The sequence below is a fragment of the Saccopteryx leptura genome, chromosome 6, assembly GCF_036850995.1.
Source record: "Saccopteryx leptura isolate mSacLep1 chromosome 6, mSacLep1_pri_phased_curated, whole genome shotgun sequence".
Lineage (NCBI taxonomy): Eukaryota > Metazoa > Chordata > Mammalia > Chiroptera > Emballonuridae > Saccopteryx > Saccopteryx leptura.
The window spans coordinates 54955971-54979720 of record NC_089508.1 but is presented as its reverse complement, the minus strand read 5'-3'; the positions used below and the strand labels follow the sequence as shown (position 1 = coordinate 54979720).

The 23750-nt window shown below is 42.5% G+C and overlaps 1 protein-coding gene across 4 annotated transcripts in view; it reads right to left on the bottom strand.

Moving 5' to 3' along the window:
* Positions 1 to 1842: 1842 nt before the first annotated feature.
* CSNK1G1 (casein kinase 1 gamma 1) overlaps positions 1843 to 23750 on the bottom strand; it is a 505634-nt gene continuing 483726 nt past the window's right edge. For all 4 annotated transcript variants that reach the window (XM_066344164.1, XM_066344161.1, XM_066344165.1 and 1 more), the window contains 2 exons: positions 15066 to 15172; positions 1843 to 7115 (listed from right to left, as the gene is read on the bottom strand). In XM_066344164.1, coding sequence (XP_066200261.1) covers positions 7061 to 7115; positions 15066 to 15172 — 162 coding nt within the window. In that variant the 3' untranslated portion in view covers positions 1843 to 7060. The remainder of the gene's footprint in view (positions 7116 to 15065; positions 15173 to 23750) is intronic.

Here is a 23750-nt window from a genome sequence, read left to right as displayed (position 1 = left end):
AATCTTAATAGCTTAATCCAGACCACCTCAATCAGGTGGAGGAACTTCTAGATAAAATCGTTGTGCTGACAAAGGTCATCTTCCAAACAGCTCCACTCTTCTTAATTTTTGGATCTGTCAAGCTTTTCCCCCCACTCACAGGTCTTACACTACCGAAGAAAAAATGTTTACCAAACCATGTTTTCAAAGTAACCTCACACTGAGAAGCAAATGCTAAAATGGCATTAAAATAGCCATTCTGAAAGAAAAAAGAAAAGTTTGATGGATAAAATGCTCTCAAATGTGAAGTTTTTCCCCTGACTGGATGGCTCAGTTCATTAGAGCATCCTGCCAAAGCGCCGAGGTTGCTGGTTTGATCCCTAGTCAGGGCACATACAGGAACAGATCAATGTCCCTTCCTCTCTCACTAAAATCAACATTAAATTTTTTTTTTTAAATATGTGAAGTTTTCTCTCATAAATATCTTAAAACAGCCTGACCAGGCAGTGGTGCAGTGGATACAGCATTGGACTGGGATGCAGCAGACCCAGGTTTGAAACCCTGAGGTTGCCGGCTTGAGTGCAGGCTCACTAGCTTGAGTGCGGGGTTGCTGGCTTGAGCGTGGGATCCTAGACATGACTCATGGTCGCTGGCTTGAGCAGGGGGTCACTAGCTTTGTTGTAGCCCCCCCCCCATCAAGGTACATATGAGAAAGCAATCAATGAACAACTAAGGAGACTAAGGAGCCACAATGAAGAATTGATGCTTCTCATTTCTCTCCCTGCCTGCCTGCCCCTCTCTCTGTTACACACAGAAAAAGATCTTAAAACATTCTTTTCTGCTCTTACTTGCCTACCAGTGAAAAATAAATCATTAAGTATTAATTGCATAGTGACAGAAAACTTGACTGCAACCAGCCATTCATGCCCAGCTGAGTGTTGTTTTTGTGGCCAATATATGCCTTTGTGAATTTATACTGCACCTTCTGTTTGTATAGATGTTCATTAATAGAGCTGAATTATAAAACTATTATTTCAAAGTTGTTCCACAGAGCAGACTGTAATTTCCTGGTGTTCTACCACTTAAGAACCACAGGGATCCTGGAACTAGTATGTCAGCGATGAATTACAAAACTTCACATTTGAGAGCATTTTATCCATATTTATTTTTAAGGTGACCCACAAAGAAAGAAATGTTCTACCTAAAGGAATGAAGAATGTCAAAAGTATCAGATATTTTCAGTTACTGGAGGCTTGAATCCTATCAGTTAGTGCAAGCTGGATTCTTAGTTACAAATGAGCCAAGGGAGATAAAAACCAGACAAATCAATCAAACAAGCAAAATTAGCCAAGAAAGGTAAGACATTTTATTTTACATACAAAAAGGGTGCAAACTGAGTTTTTTCCTCCCCAAATTGGGAAGAGGTATATATACTTAAAGATCACATTTGTGTTTTCCATGGTGCCCTAGGAAATGGGCTACTCTGAAATAACATATCAAGACCCATTTTCCATTTTCTCCAAAGAAGGCCAGTTCCTCTGCAGGAGTTTTTCCTGATGTTACAAATCTTTCTCCTGGAGGAATCATTTCATATACACTTGAAATTGACATTCATGTTTAAAATACTACAAGTTTCATTTTCACAGCTGAGCTTTGTGACCAGTGCCAGGGTTTATGAAACAACGTTACACATCTAAAACAAAAGGTGTGTGTGTGTGTGTGTGTGTGTGTGTGTGTGTGTGTGTGTAAAGGCATTTAACAATGATCTGACACATCAATGAAAACTGATTTCCACAGCTGATTTATACATTATCTAGTCTTAGAAAATTGCAATCAACATCCCATCTTTTTAAAAGTACAATGGGCAAAGATTAAAGAAACAAACAAAATAATAATATAATAAATTAGAGCATGTAATATATCCAATGGGAATTGATGAGTCAACATTATTTTCCATTGGGGGTTTATAATATTTTTGGTTTCATCTCTATCTATTCTGCTCTTTACTCTTCTGCTTCATAAATGGGGCTCATTCCCAGAGCCAGCTTGCTGTGACACTTAGTTTTTATGGAAGTGAAATGCACACAAATGAGCACACACAAGCATACAAATACAACTACACACAACCATCTGTAAATATATCCCCCCAAAGAAATGGCTCATCTTTCCTGAGACATTCCTAACAGACTGATAAGCCTCTTAAGAAAGCTTTCGGTGCAAGGACTGGCCTGGGATTTGGTCTGGAGCTCATGAAGAGGAACACTGAAAATGTCTCACCTGCCCTGAAAGAGGGGATTTGCAGGGAAGGGGCAGCCAGGGCAGCCGTCCTCTTGTGTGTTACTGGGATGACTGCACTGAACCCCTCTTTATTACTATGGATAACCCTCTGCACTGAGACTTTGAAGGTGGTGATGGCACCGGAAAGATGATTGTGAGGAGTAAAGAAAACTAATAAAAGAAATTGCCCACCAAACAGGTTTCTCAATAACATCAAGTTTGGTAATCAAACTAGAACTATATGAAGTACACGTTCACTTTTTCCTTTGTAAGCTGATCTACGAATACTGGAGGGGAATTCCTGGTTGCTTTTTGAGGGAATATGTCAATTACTACTGTCTAAGGGAACCTATTTACTATGTTGAATACAATGAAGAAACCTATTCTGCACTCAAGTCACCTGCAGAGGAGTTAGGGAAACCATGTTTTTAAGACTGCTTGATTGATCAGACTTCCAGAACTTATCTGTGACTAAAAAACTGTTCAGTCTGCAAGCCCTTGGAAGGGCCAAGGTTTCCTTTCCTATTCAGATACAAAATCATGCCCTCCCCCTACAAAAAAACCCCATAGGAATCCCATTTTGATTTCTATCAACCTGTTATGGGAAAGACTGAGTCACTGTCCACCAGCCTCTAGATGGGACTTGCCTTGAGCCCTGGAGTCAGCAAAAGCAAGCACCTCAGAGATAAAGTGCCTGCTACTTACACGGCAAATTCAGATGGTGTGCCTAGTTATCCTGGCTCCCTAAGGGTTTCTGGAATTCATCTGCCCACCGTGGAGCAGTGGTGGGGATGGCAACAGTGAACTGGCGAAGGCAATGCTGGCTATATGGTGCTGCAAGCTCCCAGTCTGAGAAGCTCTAGCCCTAACACAGTGGCTCTGACACTAGAGATAATGTTAGGGCAATTCACTGGGAATGCAAAATGGGTTTAAATATGGACACTGAGGAGGTAACTGGGACACAGGAGGCACGTGGACTAGGGAGAGATGCATCAGAACGATCAAGTTCTTTTGAGAAGATGCTTTCTAGGCTGCCATGGAAATGCTTATTTTTGAAAAAAATGCAGGCCATGCGTTCTCACTGGGAGGGGGAAGTTAAATCTTTTGCATAAAAAGTTAAGGCTATGATCTTTAGTAACCACTCTGACATAACTTTACTATTACTGCATATTTCTAACATTAAAAGTGGTTACTAACACTGAGAATCAACACTGAGTATGTACCACCAGTATACATTTCCAGTGAACTGAAGTTGGAAGTTACTTTAGAGGCAATGGACACCTTTCTGGCTAATGGCAGGGGCTATTTCTATGTATCTAGAGTTCACTAAGAATTGACAGGCTCAACACTTCCCCAGTAAACCCCAGGATCCTGATGTCTCCTGTTGCCCCTGAATTCCAAAGTGAAATGGAGCTTTAACTGAAGGCCAACCTTGTCACCTAACTTGTACCTTTCTAGACCCTGTTTACTCCTAGACAGACCCAAACCAGCAGGAGAGTGTTAGTTAAGGCAGTCATGAAAGCACAATGCCTGCTGGCACACTCTGCCCACCTTTGCAGAGCAGTCTGGAGTGAGATCACTGCAAAACACCAAGGTGTGCACAGCAAGTGACCAACCCTTACATGCTGGACTTCCCAGGCACAAGTCATGGTCTGCTGACAGGAGAAGAACCCTTGATGCCTTGGCGGGTTCCTGGCTTGCTGTTACAGTCTGCTCGGGATGCAGTGCCTGAAGAACAGCAGGAGTTTGGAGAACTCCCAGTGGTATATTATGGATTTTGAGCAGATGCTATTAGTGCCTAATGCTAACTCAGAAACAAATGCATCAATCCTAAAGAAAAAGATTCCTGGGCATCATGGTTGTGAAATGAAGAAAGTTCAAAGACTACAGAGCAAGTAGATTCGGGTGGAGAGAGTACCCAACCCCAAGGACCTGGCTGAGGCATACAGCTAAAGCAATTGTAGCAACAGCAGAGGAAGGAGCCCTAATGTGCTGGTGGGGATGGAACTGATGGCTAAATTACTTAGGTATTCATTTTTTTTTAATTATAAAAATCACAATAGGATTTTTCAGGCATTTGGGACCACCTTCAGGTGCCAATAGCTCTGGAAGGATCACCACTGTCCTGCATGCCAGAGGGGCCTGGGGCTCTTCACCTTCATTAGAAAACCAAATATATAAGAGATTTAAGGGGGGCAGAGTGAAAACAGTGGATTAGGAAGGGCCTTTCCCTCAAAACTGCTCAGGTTCAACCCTTCAAGAGCTAGCTTTTAAAAACAATTCAAGAGTAAAAAATCATAAACCCAGCTGCAAGGGGGCTTGCCCTGCAGCCACGCTGGTCAATGCCTTAGCTTTTTCTGTGGAAGCGGGGGGTAGGGAGGCACTTAGTGGGGTACGGAGTGCAAGAGGCTCCAGGCTCTGCCACCATTTCCCCTTGCCCTCCCTTGAGAGGCAAGGCTTTTTCTATAAAGGTATGAGAAAGTTTCTATACAGGAAGTTAGAGTTACCCAAATACCAACTGAGAAACTGTGTGAGTTGCAGTGATTATGCCTTAACCACTAGACAATATCAAGGAAACAAATCCCAATATTCAAAATCCTTGTGGGGAAGGGGTGTGACAACATGTCTCCCAGCCACTCAGTTTTGTATAGAGAAAAATCTCTTTTAAAGAAATGGAAGATGACAATTTTTATATAAGCTAGGCCTGTTTGAAGCCAGGGAAATATTTCCTGGCCAAGGTGTGATGGAACAGGGGTAGCCCACTAACTGTTTTATGCTACTACTATTTCTGCTCCATACATCAAAGGACTTGTCAGGAAATGCCAACTACCAGAAAGTATCCCCACAACCTCTAGTCTAAAAGATAGCCCTACACCTCTAGTCAGGGGCAATGATTTCTGTGTTCCCAAAACCATCAAAGTAAGTCACCAACCACTGTCCTGCATGCTTACATCGCTCTACTCCCAGATACAAGACCTTGTTCCCTGGTGTAAATAATCATTTCTCCTCTATCACATTTGGAATGAGAGGTCCCTCTACGGGTAAGCTACTGAACTCAAATGAAAATCGAGCATGAGAAGATTAACTCCATACATTAATTTTTTAAGCAGTGAATGAGGAACCACGACCTTTCCTGGTAGTATGTCATGTGACCACACCATGGTGGGAGACGGAGAGTATACTGGGGAGAACGTGCTCTATGTGCATGGCCATCTTATTTGGATGGAGTCCATGTCCAACTGAGAAGATAATTTCAGAGCTTTCATTTCAGTCTCTTTTTTCCCCTGGAATTTTCCAGCACCAACTAATCTTCCCCTCCTGTTCACTACAGCCTGCTTCTGTGGACCTGACCTGCTAGGAGAAAAGCTGCAGGTGCTTGGTTTCTGATAAGGCAGGCCAGCCCAAATGCTGTAATCCAGCTACTGGGGCAGACAGTACATACCAATTTTATTTCCTGGCCCTATGATGTCAAATCCTGAGTTTCCTTTGGCAGCTGGAAGGCAGAGATCCACTTTCCTCCTCTTTTTGTCCTCTGGTGACAATATGATGGTGGCTGTTTCATCACTAATTTTGTCCCCCAAGTCACTAAGGAAGTCGCATGGCTATCTATATAGTTGGAAGTCCCTGGCAGTGGAGGAAACAGATGTTTCAGATTTTTTTTAAAAAGTTATTTCGTTCTCTGGGGTAAACTGTCTCCTGGTCACAGTTTGGCTTGGCTGGCTCACCCCATGTGCTGGGGTTCCAAACTGCCGCCTGATGAGGCTCTGGTAGCGACATTCTTCAGTAGCTGAGAAGATGAATGAAAATTCAAGTATGTTTCCTTGCCAACCTGAGTGTTTCCTCAGAATGACATAGAGTTTGGCTTCTTCTCTTCTGGGTGCTGCCGACCCAACTTTCCATTGAGAATGTCCTCTGGACCCATGTTCTCTCTGAATGGCTTGGCTGGCCCCATCCCCCTCAAAACAGAAAAAAGTAAAACTCCCAATATAACCAGACACAATATGCATCTGCCATGTTTTTTGTTAAAAAAACAAAAACAAAAAACTAAAAGTGCAATAAAGTCAGTTTTTTTTTCCTTTGCTCAGAACAATTTGCATTGTTCCACTACTGACTGCAGAATCGAGTTCGCTTGTCAAGAAAGCTAAGAACGCCAACAGGTGGGGACAGTAGACTGCAGATTTCTCACAGCTTGTGTCCTACAGTGTAACTTCACGGGAGGGAGGGAGGGAGGGACCTGCACCCCCCGGCCAGCTGGGGATGCAGGCTGCGCAGGCACAGAGGAAGGGAGCCGCACTGCCAGGTACATACACCTGGTAGGTGGAGAAGGTTCCTCTCCAACTCAGGCCTGCCATCTCCTACCTTCTTGGCCGCACCCTCAGCCTCTTGAGCTTCTTCAGCAGACAGCCTTCAACTCCCTAGCTTTAGTGCTGGAGAGGGCTAAGGGCAGGGCAGAAACCAGGAGTAAACTAAGGGGAGGAAAGAGAATAGTAGTCCTTGAGTTTTTGTGAATGACACCTTCACTGTAAACAATAGGAAGGAGAGTCAACCAGGTGGCCCCAAGGGCAAGCAGTGGAGGGGCAGCAGCTCTGGGACCTGCTCAGAGCCTTAGGCAGGTGGGAACAGCCAATGACCCGCTGGGCCCTGGCTGCCCACACTGGCTCCTTCTGGGGCATCTGTTTTCTTCTTTTTGGTTTGGATCTCTACCCTCCCCCACAGAGGAGTCCTTTCCAATGAGAAATGGCAGGAGATGCAGGTGCAATCGAGTCAGAGTCCCCAGGGACTGAGGACTCCTGGGAGGCACTGGTCACTTGTGGCGCTGAACAGTCTTCTTCCTTTTCCTCTTAAAGAAACAGCAGCACCTGGAGCACAAGGAACATTACATGTCAGTGTGAGAGGTGCACAGCTTCCAAGAGATTTCTGCCTGCCTGCTTCTCCTTGCTGCAGGGGGTGGACCCCCCCCCCCAGGGCCGCCCACCTTCTACAGTGCACATCCAGGAAGCAACAGGCAGTGTCTGCCAGGAAAGCCAAGGGAAATAGCTGTTTCATTTCAATCTGTAGCTACCAAACCTAATTATCAAAATGCTGCAGGCTAGATAGGGCTGAAACAAGCATTTTTGGAGGGAGGATGAAGGCTTATTTTCTAATCTAAGACCCAATCCAGATCCCTCATCTTTATGTAGAACCAAGGTTGGGGTCCTCAGGGCTGCAAGAGAACAGCCTGCATTGTCTGCTCCTTGAAATACAGGGCAAAATTATTTAATAAAACTACAGTAGTCAGCAGGTATGAGGCTAAGCTAAGGCAAACAAACCCCATGAAAAGTACAATGTTTGGAACTCTAGGAGGATCTCACAATGCTACCAATGAAGGAATAAGGATTCTCCCTATCCCCATCCCTGCCCCCCCCCACTTACTTGGAGTAGGCAGGAGAAGCCCTAACTTAACAGAACTGCGAGCTCAGATATCCTGACCGAAATTAGCAGAGTCCACTCTTCATTTGGAGAGGATCAATGCCACAGCCCTGGAGCTGAGGAGGCATCTGGTGGCACGGTTCGCCTCAACTTGGCTTCCAGACACTGCTGCGGCTGTGCCAGACTGGGTTATAGAACTGACCCTGGTAGAGCGGTGGTTTGGGCCCGTTCCTTTCATGAGCCCTCCAAGTGCTGTCTCCTGGGCAACAGCCATAGCTCTGACACATTCCTGAGCCTGAGTATCCCTCCTCACTCCTGCCTTCGGAACAGGACGCACCTCTTGCTCAGGCAGTGACTAGTCTACAAGGGGGTGATGAATGCTGTAGCATGGCTGGTGCAAAAGCTATGTCCTTTCCAGGCCAATGACACATGGGAAATGGAATGTGAGGGGCAGAGGTGGTGAATGAGTCCAAGATACCCGATGATGGAGGGGAGGAAAGTTGGAAGTCTAACTGAGATTTGCTGAACCCCTGAAAGAAAAGCTTTTCTGAGAAAACTCTTTGAGTTGCTTGTCTAATCCTTCCAGGTTTAATGCCAGCAATATTCACATGGAAATAAGGAACTATTCAGCTTACTTCCTGTACCCCCAAATTCTCCACTGTAGCTAACATTCCCTCCTTTTTTGGTCAGACCCCTTGGTATTTCCTATACCCATTAGACTAGTTATTAAAATTTTGAAGACAATAATGGGCTTTAACCATATCTATATGAATCAAACATAGGTTTTAGAAATAGGAACTTCTTAAGAAGGTCTTAAAATTTTCTAACAATATTAATGACATTTGTAAATACTACTAATGGACATGAATACAGTTATTAAACAAAGTATCATATATATTTGGAGACTGGATACATTCTTTTAAATAAAAATGAGCAACACTTTTGATTGTTTAAAACAGTCCTCAAAGGACTCCTTGGGGAAGTATTCAATTAAAAAAAAAGATATTTTTCTGTACATATTATATGCTGTAGAAAACAGATATTTTCCAAGTTGAATGTCTTGAAATTAATATTAAACAAAGTAAATTAAATCTCACGGGAGCACCTATATTTCAGTAGTTACCAGTTCCCTATTAACCATGACTTTCTAATCGATCACTAACATTTAAGCCAATTTCTGTTCTTATTCTTTTTAGAGGTTGCTAAGATGATGATTTTGTGTTTTTATAACAGCAATAAAAAAAAAGTTTGAAATACTGTTTTAATCCATTTCAAATGACACAACTTCTCTTTTAACTCTTCCGAGGCAAGTCATAAAAATTAATATCTTCTTACAAGCATATCATAACCTGAAATGCAATGCTGAGTTCACCCAATCGGAGAAGAGTGTGAGCTGTGGTTTAGAGCCTCAGAATAATTTGTGTTGGTTATTATAGTTAAAGCTTTAGTAGTAGCAGGAGCTTTTTAAATAATTCTACCCACAAGGAAACAGACCCCACAATTTGCTCTTCAACTCTGATTTCTGTGGTGGTTACCAGCAACAAGATCCATTAAACTCGGTCAAATCCAGATCAAACCCAGACTTACTCCATGCAAATACCTTACTGTCAGAAGAGAATGAAGGCAAGTGATGAACCCTTTTGGGTCTTAGGTTTTCTAACCCGATTTAAAAAAAAAAATTTTTTTTGTTTATTGATTTTACAGAGAGAGGTGGGGTGGGGGGAAAGAAGTATCAACTCATATAGTTGCTCCACTTTAGTTGTTCATTGGCTGCTTATTGTGTGTGCCTTGACCAGGCAAGCCTGAGGTTTAGAACTGGTGACCTCAGTGTTCCAGTTCTACTATCTATCCACTGTGCCACCACAGGCCAGGTCGAGTTGATTCTTTAACTGGATAACCAGAAACTCTTACATGCTGGAGTGAAAACTGATCTACGCATTCTCTTTATTCACAAGCCACTAAGTGCTCTTTCCCCAGGCCTCAGCCAGTTATGAGCCCTCCAAGTGCTGCCTCCTGGGCAACAGCCATAGCTCTGGCACATCCCTGAGCCTGAGTATCCCCTCCTCACTCCTGCCTTTGGAACAGGACACACCTCTTGCTTGGGCAGTGACTAGTCCAGAAGACAGTGATGAGGGCTGTGGCATGGTTAGTGCAAAAGATATGTCCTTTCCCTATGTCCTGGCTCTCCCCCCTCAGCTTTTCCTTTGCTAACTTCACTTCTTTGCTGTACTTGTATATTCTTCCTTTGCCCTGGTACCTGGCTCAAGTCTCATGGTCTCCATGAAGTCTTCCTTGACCATCTTGTCCACAATGACCTATCAAGGGACAATGACGTAAGTACCCTGGAGGACCACTTGTCCTCAAGTATGTATGTTTTATTTCTCTAGTAAGATGATACCTAAGCTGTTTGGGGGAAAGCCCTGGGACCTCCTAGAGTTCCAAGCACTGAGTTGAATGAGCACAGAGTAGGCTCTATATTTGCAGTCAGAATTATACAACTGATATCTCACAGGAAAAAAAACCCCCCATAACACTGTCAGATTACACAGGCTCATGTTTGCTAAATAAACAGGCCCAATACACTCCTCAATACTGTAAGACTACAAATTCTATCTCCATAAAACCCAACTGTTACCTTCAATACATCCTTGTCCCTGGGAAACCCCATAGGCAACTTGGCTTAGGGTTTGGAAACCAGTGCCCAAAGTAGTCACTGAGACAAATAGAAACAAGGTAGTCATAGAGTCCACCACATAGAATATGACCCCATGCATGCAGACAATGTGGGAGTTATAATTCCAGACTGTGACAGACCAACTATGTAGTTAAGGAGCACCTGGAAGGTCCAGGCAGTGTCCAGGAAGAGAGCTGGGGAGGCAGCTCTGCTTTATAGCAAGTATTACCTCACCAAACATGGATTCTTTAGGGTTCCCCTTTGATATACCTCATATTGTTCCTAAGAATGCATTCGAGGAACCTGGAAAAGAGAGGCTCCAGTATTTCATTGGCAAAGTTAGCCCTTGGCCCACTACATTCTCTTACAGGAAGGAAATAAAAAGACAAGAAACGGAAAACAAACAAAAAACTGAAAACAACAACAACAACGACGACAACAAAATATCCATCTCTCCCCCAAGAAGGACCTTTTTTTGAGAGAGACTCATAGTCTACAGATAGAAGACCCAGCTGAATCTAAAAGAAAAGTCACAGATATTTCCAAAGCAGCTGATTTCCAGGTAGAGACCAAGCTGCAGAATATGACATAACGTAGCAACAGTTGTCCTTGAGATTGTGAGGAATAATCTTAACAACTGATATAGTAACTCTGTCCTCCGACCTCTGTCCCTCTCCCTCTGATAACATCTGGTTGTAGTAATATGAGAAAAAAATTCACTCACTAAAAATAAAGATAATTCTGAATACTGTGGGTCAGATACTGATTTGACAGGAGGAGGCAGCAATGAGGTGGGTTTGAAAGGAAAGAAGGAACAGATTAATTCCTAGGCACAGGCCTGCCCGTCCCACCTTGTGGATCTAGTTCCCCAGTCTGGGTGGTTACAGCAAAGGGTGGCAAGAAGCTGTTCAGTGTTCTAAGGCATTTTGTTTGGCTTTGCCAATCCCAGCCTAGTCTGGTCCACTCCCCTAGCATGTGAACTGGAGAGAGGGACTCACCACAGGTTGAGCATTTTCAGGCAGCTACAGAGTGTGTAAAGAGAAAAAGACAGAAAGGAAGAGAGAGAGAAAGAGATATTAGTCCACAGACGTGAGATGGAAGCGACTCCCTGTGAGCCATGCAAACATGCAGTATGTTGTGTCTGTGTTTAGTTTCTTCCTCTGTCAAGGCAGGGTGAGTAGGCCCAGGCCACTTGGTCCCCACACTATTGTGGAGGGGCAGGTGCCCGATAGAAGCATCATGACAGGAGCTGGATCTCAGTAAGGGGTAAGGCAAACCAGAAAGTGAGTTGATGGGTTCCCCTGGGTAGGCTTTCCTAGGCACATTCCAGGAAGGTAACAGAAAGAGCAAATCATCTGGCCTGTAAGAATTCAATCAAGCACCAAAGCCAAGCCGTTTTGGTTCCTATATGAAGTCTTAGTGTGCAATTTGTTAAGCTAACCTCCCAACTGTTCTGAGAAAAAGAGAAGTCCCTAAGCCTTCTATACATCAAACATGCAGTCAGCAGTTAGCTGTTCTAAAGGGGAAAAAGGCTTAAGAGACACTTTCTCTTACTAGGAGAGGACTCAGACTGAGGAGGGTCACTGCTCTGGATTAAGGTATAGCTGCCAGAGAAAGGCCTAATTCCATTCTTGTTAATTTTCAGGGGGAATGAGCACTGTATTTGCCAATTTATAGCAAAAGTCAGTGGATAACCAAAAATTCCCAAGTTCTTAACAAAAGTCGACTAAAAAGCTGCCTTGCCTCAACACCTTTCTAATCATATGAAACAAGGACATGCATTCCGCAACTAGAGAAAAAGGGAAGTTTGATGTTCACTTTGTATATGGAACAAAAACTGAGGTCCTGTGATTTCTCTCCTCCTTTACACAAAGCAAGCCAGGTGAGGAACCCTAAATTAAAAGCTTGGTAGTGAAGGTTTCACGTAGTTACCCCAGTATCCTAGAATAGAGGCAGCAGCCCCCTCTTTTTCAGAGGCAGGCTGAGGGGAAAATGGCATCACAATTGCGTGTAATGAGGGGTTATTTGGGATACCTTGTGCTTCTCTAGCCATGAAAATGATCAAGCAGGTGAACACATGGCTCTGCCTTAGTATCCCCCCCCCGCCCATGTACATAAAGGCCAAGAAGAAAAACATGGCTGTGCCCTGCAAGTTCCCTGGCCAAGATAGATTGGTAGCTCATGATCACTAAGGGAATCAGTACATAAAGTGCCCTAAGCTATAAGCTTTTAAAGGATATTTGGTCAAATATAATTGATGCCCTCTAGTTTCCATGTCTTTAAAAGGCCCAAACCTGAGACTGGTAGCAAAGAGGCACAGTGGTCCCTTTTTGCTAAATGGGGAGATATTAAACTCTCTTTACATCCCAGAGTTTAGTTTATACCAGAACAGAATATACCGGATTGGAATCTCTTTGTGTCAATGACCCATTATCTTACACACAGGACACAAATACCACACTTACATACACAATTAGAGTACACATTTACTGAAATGAAATGAAACAGATGGATTAAAAAGATAAGTCTGTATGGATTAGAAGGATAAGCCTGTATAGGGCACAGTGTAAGATTAAAGCCCATTCAATCTTGGTATTCAAAGTATATTATTAAAACCAGAGCTAAACTTCTAGCCTTCAAAGTAATAGCCACGATGGTGAACTGGAAGTAATGTGGGGTGGGAATGGGTACAGCCATCTTTCAAGCCCAGACAATGTTTGGATCAGACCACGCCTAGTGCAGTGGTTCCCAACCCTAGCTATACATTCGAATCACCTCAACTTCACAAATCCCTGATGCTGAGACCATATTCTAGAAGAATTAAATCAGAATCTTTGAGGCCAGGACTCAGATACTTGTATTTTCTAACAAGCTCCAGGTGACTCCAAAGTGCAGCCAAGGCTGAAAACCCATAGGGAAGGAGTACCACACTGTTTACACTTGGGGGAATAAAGTTTTGTCTTGAAAACTGAAAAATTGTGAATACCATTGAAATCCCCAAAGTTCCTGAGAAAAGCAAGCATGTTTCCTTATTAAAAATATTATCTTTGTGGCCCTGGCCGGTTGGCTCAGGGGTAGAGCGTCGGCCTGGCGTGCGGGGGACCCAGGTTCAATTCCCGGCCAGGGCACATAGGAGAAGCTCCCATCTGCTTCTCCACCCCTCCCCCTCTCCTTCCTCCCTGTCTCTCTCTTCCCCTCCCACAGCCAAGGCTCCATTGGAGCAAAGATGGCCCGGGCGCTGGGGATGGCTCCTTGGCCTCTGCCCCAGGCGCTAGAGTGGCTCTGGTAGCTGCAGAGCGACGCCCCAGAGGGGCAGAGCATCGCCCCTGGTGGGCGTGCCGGGTGGATCCCGGTCAGGCGCATGCGGAGTCTGTCTGACTGTCTCTCCCTGTTTCCAGCTTCAGGAAAAAAAAAAAAAAATTATCTTTGTGGCATTAAAAACTCCCCTGGCCCTCCTTATGTATCAGGGCCTCCTATAAACCAGGAGTGGAGCAGCTAAAGCAGCCTACGGTCAGCAGGGACTCGACAGGGAACAGCTCAATTTGTCCTCACTTGCTTATTATGTACTGGGTAGGAATCCTCAAGTCCTGGCTTTCTAAGAAAAAGACCTCTTGAGAGCAAAGTGAGCCCAACATCCAGCTGGGCAGCAGAGAAATGAGCAGGAGGGACAACCATGCAAAGTGCATCTGGAAGGAAGAAGAATGCAGATCCTGATCGCCCTCTCACTACCTGATATTTACAAGTATAAGCATGTTCTGGCTTGTATTTGGGGATTCAAGAGACCACTTAGGACACAATTCACTATAAAATTGTTGTCTGCTTTTGAGAACAGGGTATTGGGATAGTCTGCATGTTCTCAAAGGGTTTTTAAGAAAAATCGTTCATATCAGGCTTGGCAGCAGTTACTGATTTGTAAAGGCCTTCTTTCTTCCTATCTCGTGTCTTCTTGGAGGTTAAACCTGGATCTAAATTTGGGATGGGGTAAAAAGGGAAAGAAGTGATAGAAATGCTGCTTTTGTTGTAGAATTAGCAGTTATTTCACCTTCCACCCCATATTCTAAGAGTTCAAACACATACCATGCAGAGAGCACCAGGGGCTGGTGGTATGGACAGGGCAAGACATTCACATGCAACAGCAGCAGACAAGGGAGCAGGGTGACCTCCTCACTTTCCTGGGATTAGTGTGATTTCCTTTCCTTCCCAAGACCCTCTCACTCATAGGGACAGAGACTGTTTTTCTTGTCTGACTTACGAGAGTCTCTATGAATCCAGAATTATTTAAGTGAGAACAAAATAGCCCTGAAAACCTTTCTGCAGGAACTATATGTATGCAGAATAGATAGCTAAAAACCAGAAATGCCATTTTGTTCAGTATAGCACATGGTTGAGATAAACAGGTTTTTCTGTGTTCCATAGGGAGCAAGAAGCTTCAGGGCACCAAGAAGCTCCTGACGACTATCTATTGTAAGTCTACTATCACAGTTCCTTTAGTTCACTATGTCTTTTGCTCATGTGGACTAGAAAAATGTGACTGTCTTCCAGAAAACACAAGTAAAGAAGGGCAGCAGCAGCCTTATAATACCATGCAAAAAGCAAAATGGTCAAAAGGAGAAAGCTGTGGACACAAGCATGAGGAATTCAGTCTGAGATGAGCAGCACACTGAGAGAAATAGATAAAATATTTTTTAACCTATGACTCAAGAGCCCCCTTGAAAGAAGAACGTACTTAGCTTCCTCCACTACCTCCACCTCAGCATGAGCTGTGATTGGTGCATTGGAGTGGGCTCCCGTGGGATCATCAACATTCAGCTCTCCATTGGTTGAGCTAACCACCTGAAACAGAAAGACAGAATGTGACAGACATCATGACAATAGGAGCCTCCTGCCAGTGCCAGAGAGGGTCACTATGGGAGATCTGGTCTCTAGCTTAGGTCCTACTCAGGTAGTGTCTGGAATGTGTGTTTTCCTGGGTTGAGGGGCCAACTGTCCTAATTTAGGAAAAGTTTCCAGATATTATGTGCGAGAACACAAAATCCAGTCGTAATCATATAATAACATCCACACCAAACCTGAATGCCTACTCTCTGTCAGGCACGGCACTACATTGTGTGTACTGTGTATGTGTAAATTTAATCCTCACAAAAATCCTATGCAATAGGTCATACTACCCTCTTTAATTCTACTCCTCTTAATTTATTATGCTGTAATTATATATAGACTCAGTGATGATGTTTAAAACAATTCTACAAAGGAAATCAATAGTGGGAATTAGAAACTATAAGCAATCACACTTTCCTTCAGAAATGTCTTCATGGCTTTGACCATCGGTTTGAAGGTACTCAAATAACAAGACTGCCACGTCCTCTCTGGTGAGAGGCAGATGGTAAGGAAATGCTTTCCCTTGGAAGACCAGTCTCATTTCAACAACCTTTATTTCAGGTTCAGTGTCACCCCATGTCTCACTGATGGTCCCCGAATTGTAACTGAAGGCTCTCACTCCTGTCATCTGGTTAATGTGGACCCGATCAGGCTTCCTTGCGTGTGCAGCTGCTTCTGCCACCTGGTTTCATTTCCATCACATGACTCCTGTTTATGTGGGTGCTGGGGAGTGGGAAAAGGGACCCCGCTGCACAAACCTCTTTGCTGTTAAAGATCTTGGCTGAAACATGGGAGAGAACCACAAAATAGAATAAATAGTTTGGATATCATATGCCGTGGGTAAGTAACTTCATTTATTTGAGACTGTTTCTCACAGACTGATGTGAGAATTATACAAGAAAATGTATAAGGCAGTGTCTGTACAAAACCTGGTGCACAATACCAGAGGCAGCACAGCACAGTAAATAAGAAATGGGCTCTAGACTTAGCCAAGTGTTTGAACCCTAGCTCCCCCACTTACTTGCTGTGAGTCCCTGGGCAAGATCCTCAATCTTTCTGTGCCTGAACTTCCTAATCTGTATAATGGGGATACAATGCTGCTTACCTAACTGGGTTATTGTGCAGACAATCCACAGAAAGTGCTTAGTCCAGCACCATGGCACATAGCAACGGCTCAATAAATACCCATATTACTGTTATTATTCCTCTATAAAATATTTATTCTTATCTCCCTCTAGATCTGGGGTCCTTACTAGTAGTTAATTCATAAACATTTCCTGCATAGTTATAAAGAGGAAGGTGGGAGGATACGATTAGTATGAAGAGTCTTTTTTTTTTTTTAATTCATTTTTTTAGAGAGGAGAGGGAGAGACAGAGAGAGAGAGAGAGGAGACAGAGAGAGAAGGGGGGTAGGAGCTGGAAGCATCAACTCCCATATGTGCCTTGACCAGGCAAGCCCAGGGTTTCAAACTGGCGACTTCAGCATTCAGGTCAAGGCTTTATCCACTGCGCCACCACAGGTCAGGCAGTATGAAGAGTCTTTAGAGTATTTATTCAAAGAAGAAAGAGCAGAGAAGGTGAATACTACTTATTAGCAGTCTGTGCCCAACATTATTACTAAACCAGAACTATTTGTTGTCTGTATTAATAATGCATGCTTTTAAAAAAATGAAACCAAAGCTGTACAGCTAAAGAAAAATACAACATTAAATTTGGACTTACCCAAGGGAGACCCAAATTTCTGCTAGTGATCCAATTTAGCAGCTCTGATTAATGGAGCCATCTGATTTTATTTATGTCCTGACATGATATAATAAATACTATATAACTTATCTATATTGTATTCTTTTTTTTCTTTTTTTTGACAGAAACAGGGGACAGACAGGAAGGGACAGACATGAGAAGCATCAATTCTTCGTTGCAGCACCTTAGTTGTTATTTATTGCTTTCTCATAAGTGCCTTGACCGGGGTGCTACAGCAGAACAAGTGACCCCTTGCTCAAGCCAGCGACCTTTGGGCTCAAACCAGTGACCATGGGGTCATGTCTATGATCCCACGCTCAAGCCAGCGACCGACCCCATGCTCAAGTTGGATGAGCTTGCACTCAAGCCAGCAACCTCGGGGTTTCAAACCTGAGTCCTCCACGTCCCAGTCTGACACTCTATCCACTGCGCCACTGCCTGGTCAGGCATCTATATAGTATTCTTGCCAAAAATTTTTTTTTTAATTTTTAAAAAATTTATTCATTTTAGAGAGGGGAGGGGAGATGGAGAAGAGGGGAGGAGCAGGCAGCATCAACTTCTATATGTGCCTTGCCCAGGCAAGCCCAGGGTTTTGAACCAACAACCTCAGCGTTCCAGGTGGATGCCATATCCACTGCACCACCACAGGCCAGGCCAAAAATGCTTTATTTAAGTCTAGTACAATGGAGACAAATGGACAAATCTAAAATGTGGGACATTCTACAATACAACAACCTGGACTCTTCAAAAAGATATGTCTTAAAAATCTTTTTTTTCTTTTAAGAGAAGGGTGATTATTATAGATTAAAATATTAAGAATTCAGAGACTAAGAGATTGAAGGACACTGAAGAGGCATAACCAAATGCAATGTATGAACCTTGACTAAATCTGGTACACCAGAAAATTAATTTTGGAGACAACTAGGGGAAATGTGATATGGACTGTATATTAGATATTATGGAATTATTAATTTCCTGGCTATGAAAATGATGCTGATTACATGAGAGAATGTTTCTGTTCTTAGGAGATGCAGGCTGAAGTATTTTGAGATAAAATGTAATGATGACTACAACTTATGTTCAAATAGTTTAGTGAACACTCCCCCTGCACCCCAACCCCTCACACACAGAGTTAAAGCAAATATGGTAACATCTTTTTTTATTTTTTTGTATTTTTCCAAAGGGTGAAGAGTGGGGGCGACAGACAGACTCCCACATGCGCCCAACCGGGATCCACCCGGCATGCCCACCAGGTGGCAATGCTTGGCCCCTCTGGGGCGTTGGTCCACTACGATCAGAGCCATTCTAGTGCCTGAGGTGGAGGCCACGGAGCCATCCTCAGCGCCCTGGCCCACTTTGATCCAGTGGAGCCTTGGCTGTGGAGGGGATGAGAAAGATAGAGAAAGGAGAGGGGGAAGGGTGGAGAAGCATATGGGCGCCTCTCTTACATGCCCTGGCTGGGAATCGAACCTGGGAACTCCAAACGCTGGGCCGATGCTCTACCGCTGAGCCAACCGTCCAGAGCCGGCAAAATCTTAGTAATTTGTTAATCTAGGTTAAAGAAATATATATAAATTCATTGTATCTCCACAGCTTTTCTGTGGATTTGAAAATTTCAAAATAAAAAGTTGAGAAAAAACCTGCAAAAACAAAAGGTTGAGGAGAGAGGTTTTTACAGACTGGAGAACCACAGCTCCTCACACCTATGTTGTCTGGTTAATATTCTCACCCTACATTTGCTTCTTGTGGGCACATGCTGGCTGCACACTAGTGATGGTGCTGTAAGTTCATTCTATGAGAACAAGGGTTAAAGGAGAAATCATAGTAAGTTTTTTAATGAACAATTCAGCAACTAGATAAGATGTTAAATAAAATGTTTTGGCCTCTACTGACACAAACAAAGTAGGAGTAAGTACCAACACTGTGAATTGCCTGGTGACTTTGGGTCATGGTGCTTGCTCATGGCAAATCTCATATTCCTTGCTATAAAGGCCCACAGCAATGCTGTTGGGCAATTGAAGGAAGAGGTTATCCTCACTTTAGAGACTAGACATCTTATCTATTATCAATGAGAATCTGGTCTCAAATGAACTCTGGCACAAATGGGAACCTTAACACAAATTGTTTAACCTTAACTGCACTTTGGGAATCAATCTGGGCCTTCAGAGCATCCACTTAATAATTTCAGGCTGGAGGTACATTTTATCAAACCACTGAACTCCTACTTACATGTGCAGTGGAAAAAACACTAGTGAAGGTAACTAAAAAGCTGCACTCCAGGCCTAGCTCTATCACAACGCCCCCTGTGAGCCCTGGTTTCTAGTTCTGTTAAATTATGCCAATAACATTGGTCCTACCAACCTCAAAATTACTAAGTACAATGATGTCTAGGAAAGCCATTTGAAACATTTGAAAGAACCTTATGAATATTATGAACTATTAGTATTTTAAACAATATCATTTTTATACTTTTTCTAATGACTTTTTAAAGTATAACTTCATTTTTTAAAAATTTTATTTGTATATCTGTAATTTATTTTGCTGTAATCACTATTAAAATTAATCCTACATTCTGCCTATATCACATAAGTACAAAGAAATTAATATCTTATTTGATTATCCAGTAAAGAGGCTAAGGTGAAGTTCTGCATTCCCCATACCAGGTCACGGTATCTGTGGTCAGCAAGGTTAGGCCAAGCATGATTTGACCATATTAGCTTTGGGAAGTGAGACAACTCAGAAATATGTGGGCTTCTTTGTGTTAGAAAAGGTACTACTGATTTGGTTTGCAAAAAGCACAAGCTTTACGAGCTTGTAAAAGTTGGAGCTAAGTCTGACCTGTGGTGGCGCAGTGGAATAAAGTGTCGACCTGGAACACTGAGGTTGCTGGTTCAAAACCTTGGGCTTGCCTGGTCAAGGCACATATGGGAGTTGATGCTTCCTGCTCCTCCCCCTTCTCTCTCTCTCTCTCTCTCTCTCTCTCTCTCTCTTTATCTCTCACTCCTCTCTCTCTAAAAATCAATAAATAAAATTAAAAAAAAAAGTTGGGGTTAAAATCAGAGATAGGTACAGTGAGGAGCAGCAGAATTAATATTAGGAAAATAGCACAACTACCTGTCACCTATCCAAATATCAAAGAAGCTGGTAGAACTTAGTTTACAGGGAGTTGAAAGAGGCTGCATTTGTCAAAAGTGCCACTGGATACTATAACTAACTGCAATTCTAATCTAAAGACAAACCCTCAGAGTGGACAGTAGAAAACACTATCCAAATAAGCATCCTTGTGATTTAAGAATACAAATCTAGTAAACTAAATTGTCCACATATGCCTGACTATGAATAATAAAATTATTATTTAGCTTTGTTTCTTTCTAATTACAAAGTAAGCCTGTGTATCATGAAAAAAAAAAAAACCCAAAACAACTAGAATATTAAAAAAGACCAACATAAAAAGTGCAAGTTTCCAGTGACATCACATGGAATGACTAGTGAAAAATTTGGTATACATTCCTCAAGAACAAGGGTTTGCAAAGTATTTACTTAAAGAGACAAGTAGTAGCCCTGAGCAAATAGCTCAGTTGGCTAGAGCAGTGGGCCCCAACCCCCGGGCCGTGGACTGGTACCGGTCCGTGGGCCATTTGGTACCAGTCCGCAGAGAAAGAATAAATAACTTACATTATTTCTGTTTTATTTATATTTAAGTCTGAATGATGTTTTATTTTTTAAAAATGACCAGATTCCCTCTGTTACATCCGTCTAAGACACTCTTGATGCTTGTCTCGGTCACATGATACATTTATCCATCCCACCCTAAAGGCCGGTCCATGAAAATATTTTCTGACATTAAACCGGTCTGTGGCCCAAAAAAGGTTGGGGACCACTGGGCTAGAGCATCATACCGAAGCACAGAGGTTGCCAGTTCAATCCTGAGTCAGGGCACATACGGGAACAGAATAATGTTCCTGTCTGTCTCTGTCTCTCTTTCCCTTCCCCTCTCTCTAAAATCAATAAAATAAACATTAAAAAATAATAAAAAAAAGACAAGTAGTAAATGCTTTGTGGGCTACAGAGTCTGTATCAAATCTACTCAACTTTGCCATTGTATCATGAAAGCAGCCACAGACAATATGTAAATAAATGAGTGTGGTTGTATTCTAATAAAACTTTATGTATAAAAACAGGTACAGCCTGACCAGGCGGTGGTGCAATGGATAGAGTGTCGGACTGGGATGCCGAGGACTCAGGTTCAAGACCCCGAGGTCACCAGCTTAAGCGCAGGCTCATCTGGCTTGAGCAAAAACAAACAAACAAAAAAGTTCACCAGCTTGGACCCAAGGTCGCTGGCTCTAGCAAGGGGTTACTCGGTCTGCTGAAGGCTCGTGGTCAAGGCACATATGAGAAAGCAATCAATGAACAACTAAGGTGTCACAACGAAAAACTGATTGATGCTTCTCATTTCTCTCCATTCCTGTCTCCCCAATCTATCCCTCTCTCTAACTCTCTCTCTGTCCCTGTAAAAAACAAACAACAAAGAAAACCAACAAAAAAACCCAAAACAAAACAAAAAACAGGCACAGAGTGGGATTTGGCCCATTTGGTTGTGTTTTCACCTCTACTCTATGTTATTTTTTTTTATTCTGCATACACTAATATACATTTGTTTGTGTGTATTCTCTTTTACACATATTTTTATAGATATGTAAAAGTAAATAAAAATGGTGCCAAATTTTACAGTTTGCTTTTCCCACATCTTGGACATTTCCACAACACCCAGAAATCTCTCTCACTCCACTATATGCCAGTATTCTATTTATTTAGTTAATGCTGAACTGATGAACAGTAAGTTGCCTCTGATTTTCTGGTATTATAAACAAGCCAGCAATAAATATTTTAGAACTGTACTAATACAGTAGCTACTAGCCACATGTGGCTACTGAGGACTTAAAATGTGGCTAGTCCGTATGGAGACGTTTGTTCTATAAGTAAAGTACAGGCTAGATTTCAAAGAAAGTTAAAAAAAGGTAAAATATTTCTAATATTTTAAATATTGACTACATGTTGAACTATTTTAGATATACTGGGTTAAATATATCATCAAAGTTAGTTTCGCCTGTTTCTTTTTTTAATGTGACTACTAGAAAGTTTTAAATTACAAATATAACTCATATTTCTTTTAACAGCCATGTTCTAGAACATGTATCTTTGGTAATTGTGCATTTCTTTTTCTTTTTCTTTTTTACAGAGACAGAGAGAGTTAGAGAGAGGGATAGATAGGACAGACAGACAGGAACGGAGAGAGATGAGAAGCATCAATCATCAGTTTTTCGTTGCGACACCTTAATTGTTCATTGATTGCTTTCTCATATGTGCCTTGACCACGGGCCTTCAGCAGACCGAGTAACCCCTTGCTGGAGCCAGCAACCTTGGGTCCAAGCTGGTGAGCTTTTGCTCAATCCAGATGAGCCCACGCTCAAACTGGCGACCTCGGGGTCTGAACCTGGGTCTTTCCGCATCCCAGTCCAATGCTCTATCCACTGCACCACTGCCTGGTCAGGCGTAACTGTGCATTTCTGAAGGCTATTTATCTTAAACTGGACTAACTGGATCACAGTGTACATGTTTAAGATTTTAATAGATATCGCCAATTTATCCTCCCAAATAGTTATAATTCACATTTCAACAGAAGGAGAGGCTGGTATTAAACTCACACATTTCTGCAAATGTGATGGACAAAAACTAATGTATACATATGTGTATATATTTAATTGTAAGGTTTTATTTTTATCAGTTATATATATACACTGTCTGAAGAATCAAATTATTTCTACAAGGATTAGAAAACACAGCAGTCTCTTTCCCCCATTCCACTATTTCCTTCCTTGAAAGCTGACTCTTGTTTTCTATCTACGTATCTCTGAATAACATGCATCTTTTTTTTTTCTGTGAATAACATGCATCTTAATTCAACATTTTTGACATTATAGTCACCTTTTCCATTCATCTATTTTCCCGTTATAATTTATCCTGTAATTTAAATTTTTTTATTGACTGATTTTAGAAGGGGGAGACACTGATAACACTGATTTGTTGTCCTACTAATTTATGCATTCACTGGTTCCATCTTGTATGTGCCCTGACCAGGGATCAAAACCGCAACCTGACCTGACCTGACCTGACCAGGCGGTGGCACAAGGAATAGAGAGCTTTGGACTGGGACCCAGGTTTCAAACCTCGAGGTCTGAGGTCGCGGGCACTGGATCATCCAGCTTGAGCGCAGGGTTGCTGGCTTGAGCGTGGGATCATAGACATGACCTCATGGTCACTGGCTTGAGTCCAAAGGTTGCTGGCTTGAGCAAGAGGTCATTTGCTCTGCTATAGCCCCCCCACCCATCAAGGCACATATGAGAAAGCAATCAATGAACAACTAAGGTGCTGCAACGAAGAATTGTTGCTTCTCATCTCTTTCCCTTCCTGTCTGGCTGTCCCTCCCTCTCTCTGACACAGTCTCTGTCAAAGCAAGCAAGCAAGCAAACAAACAAACAAAAAACAACACAACAAAGCAACCTTGACACACTGGGATGATGCTCTAACCAACAAGCCAGGGCCTATCCTATAATTTTGACTATATCTATCACTGTTAGTGTTTGCATTATGACTATTAAAAGCTATTTACAGCTTTCCTTGGAGTTATCTTTTAAATTTTATTTTTACTTAGCTTTTTATACATTAGTTGCTAATTACTAATTCTAGCCAAACTCTGTCATTTATCTAAACAGTTTCAAGATATTCT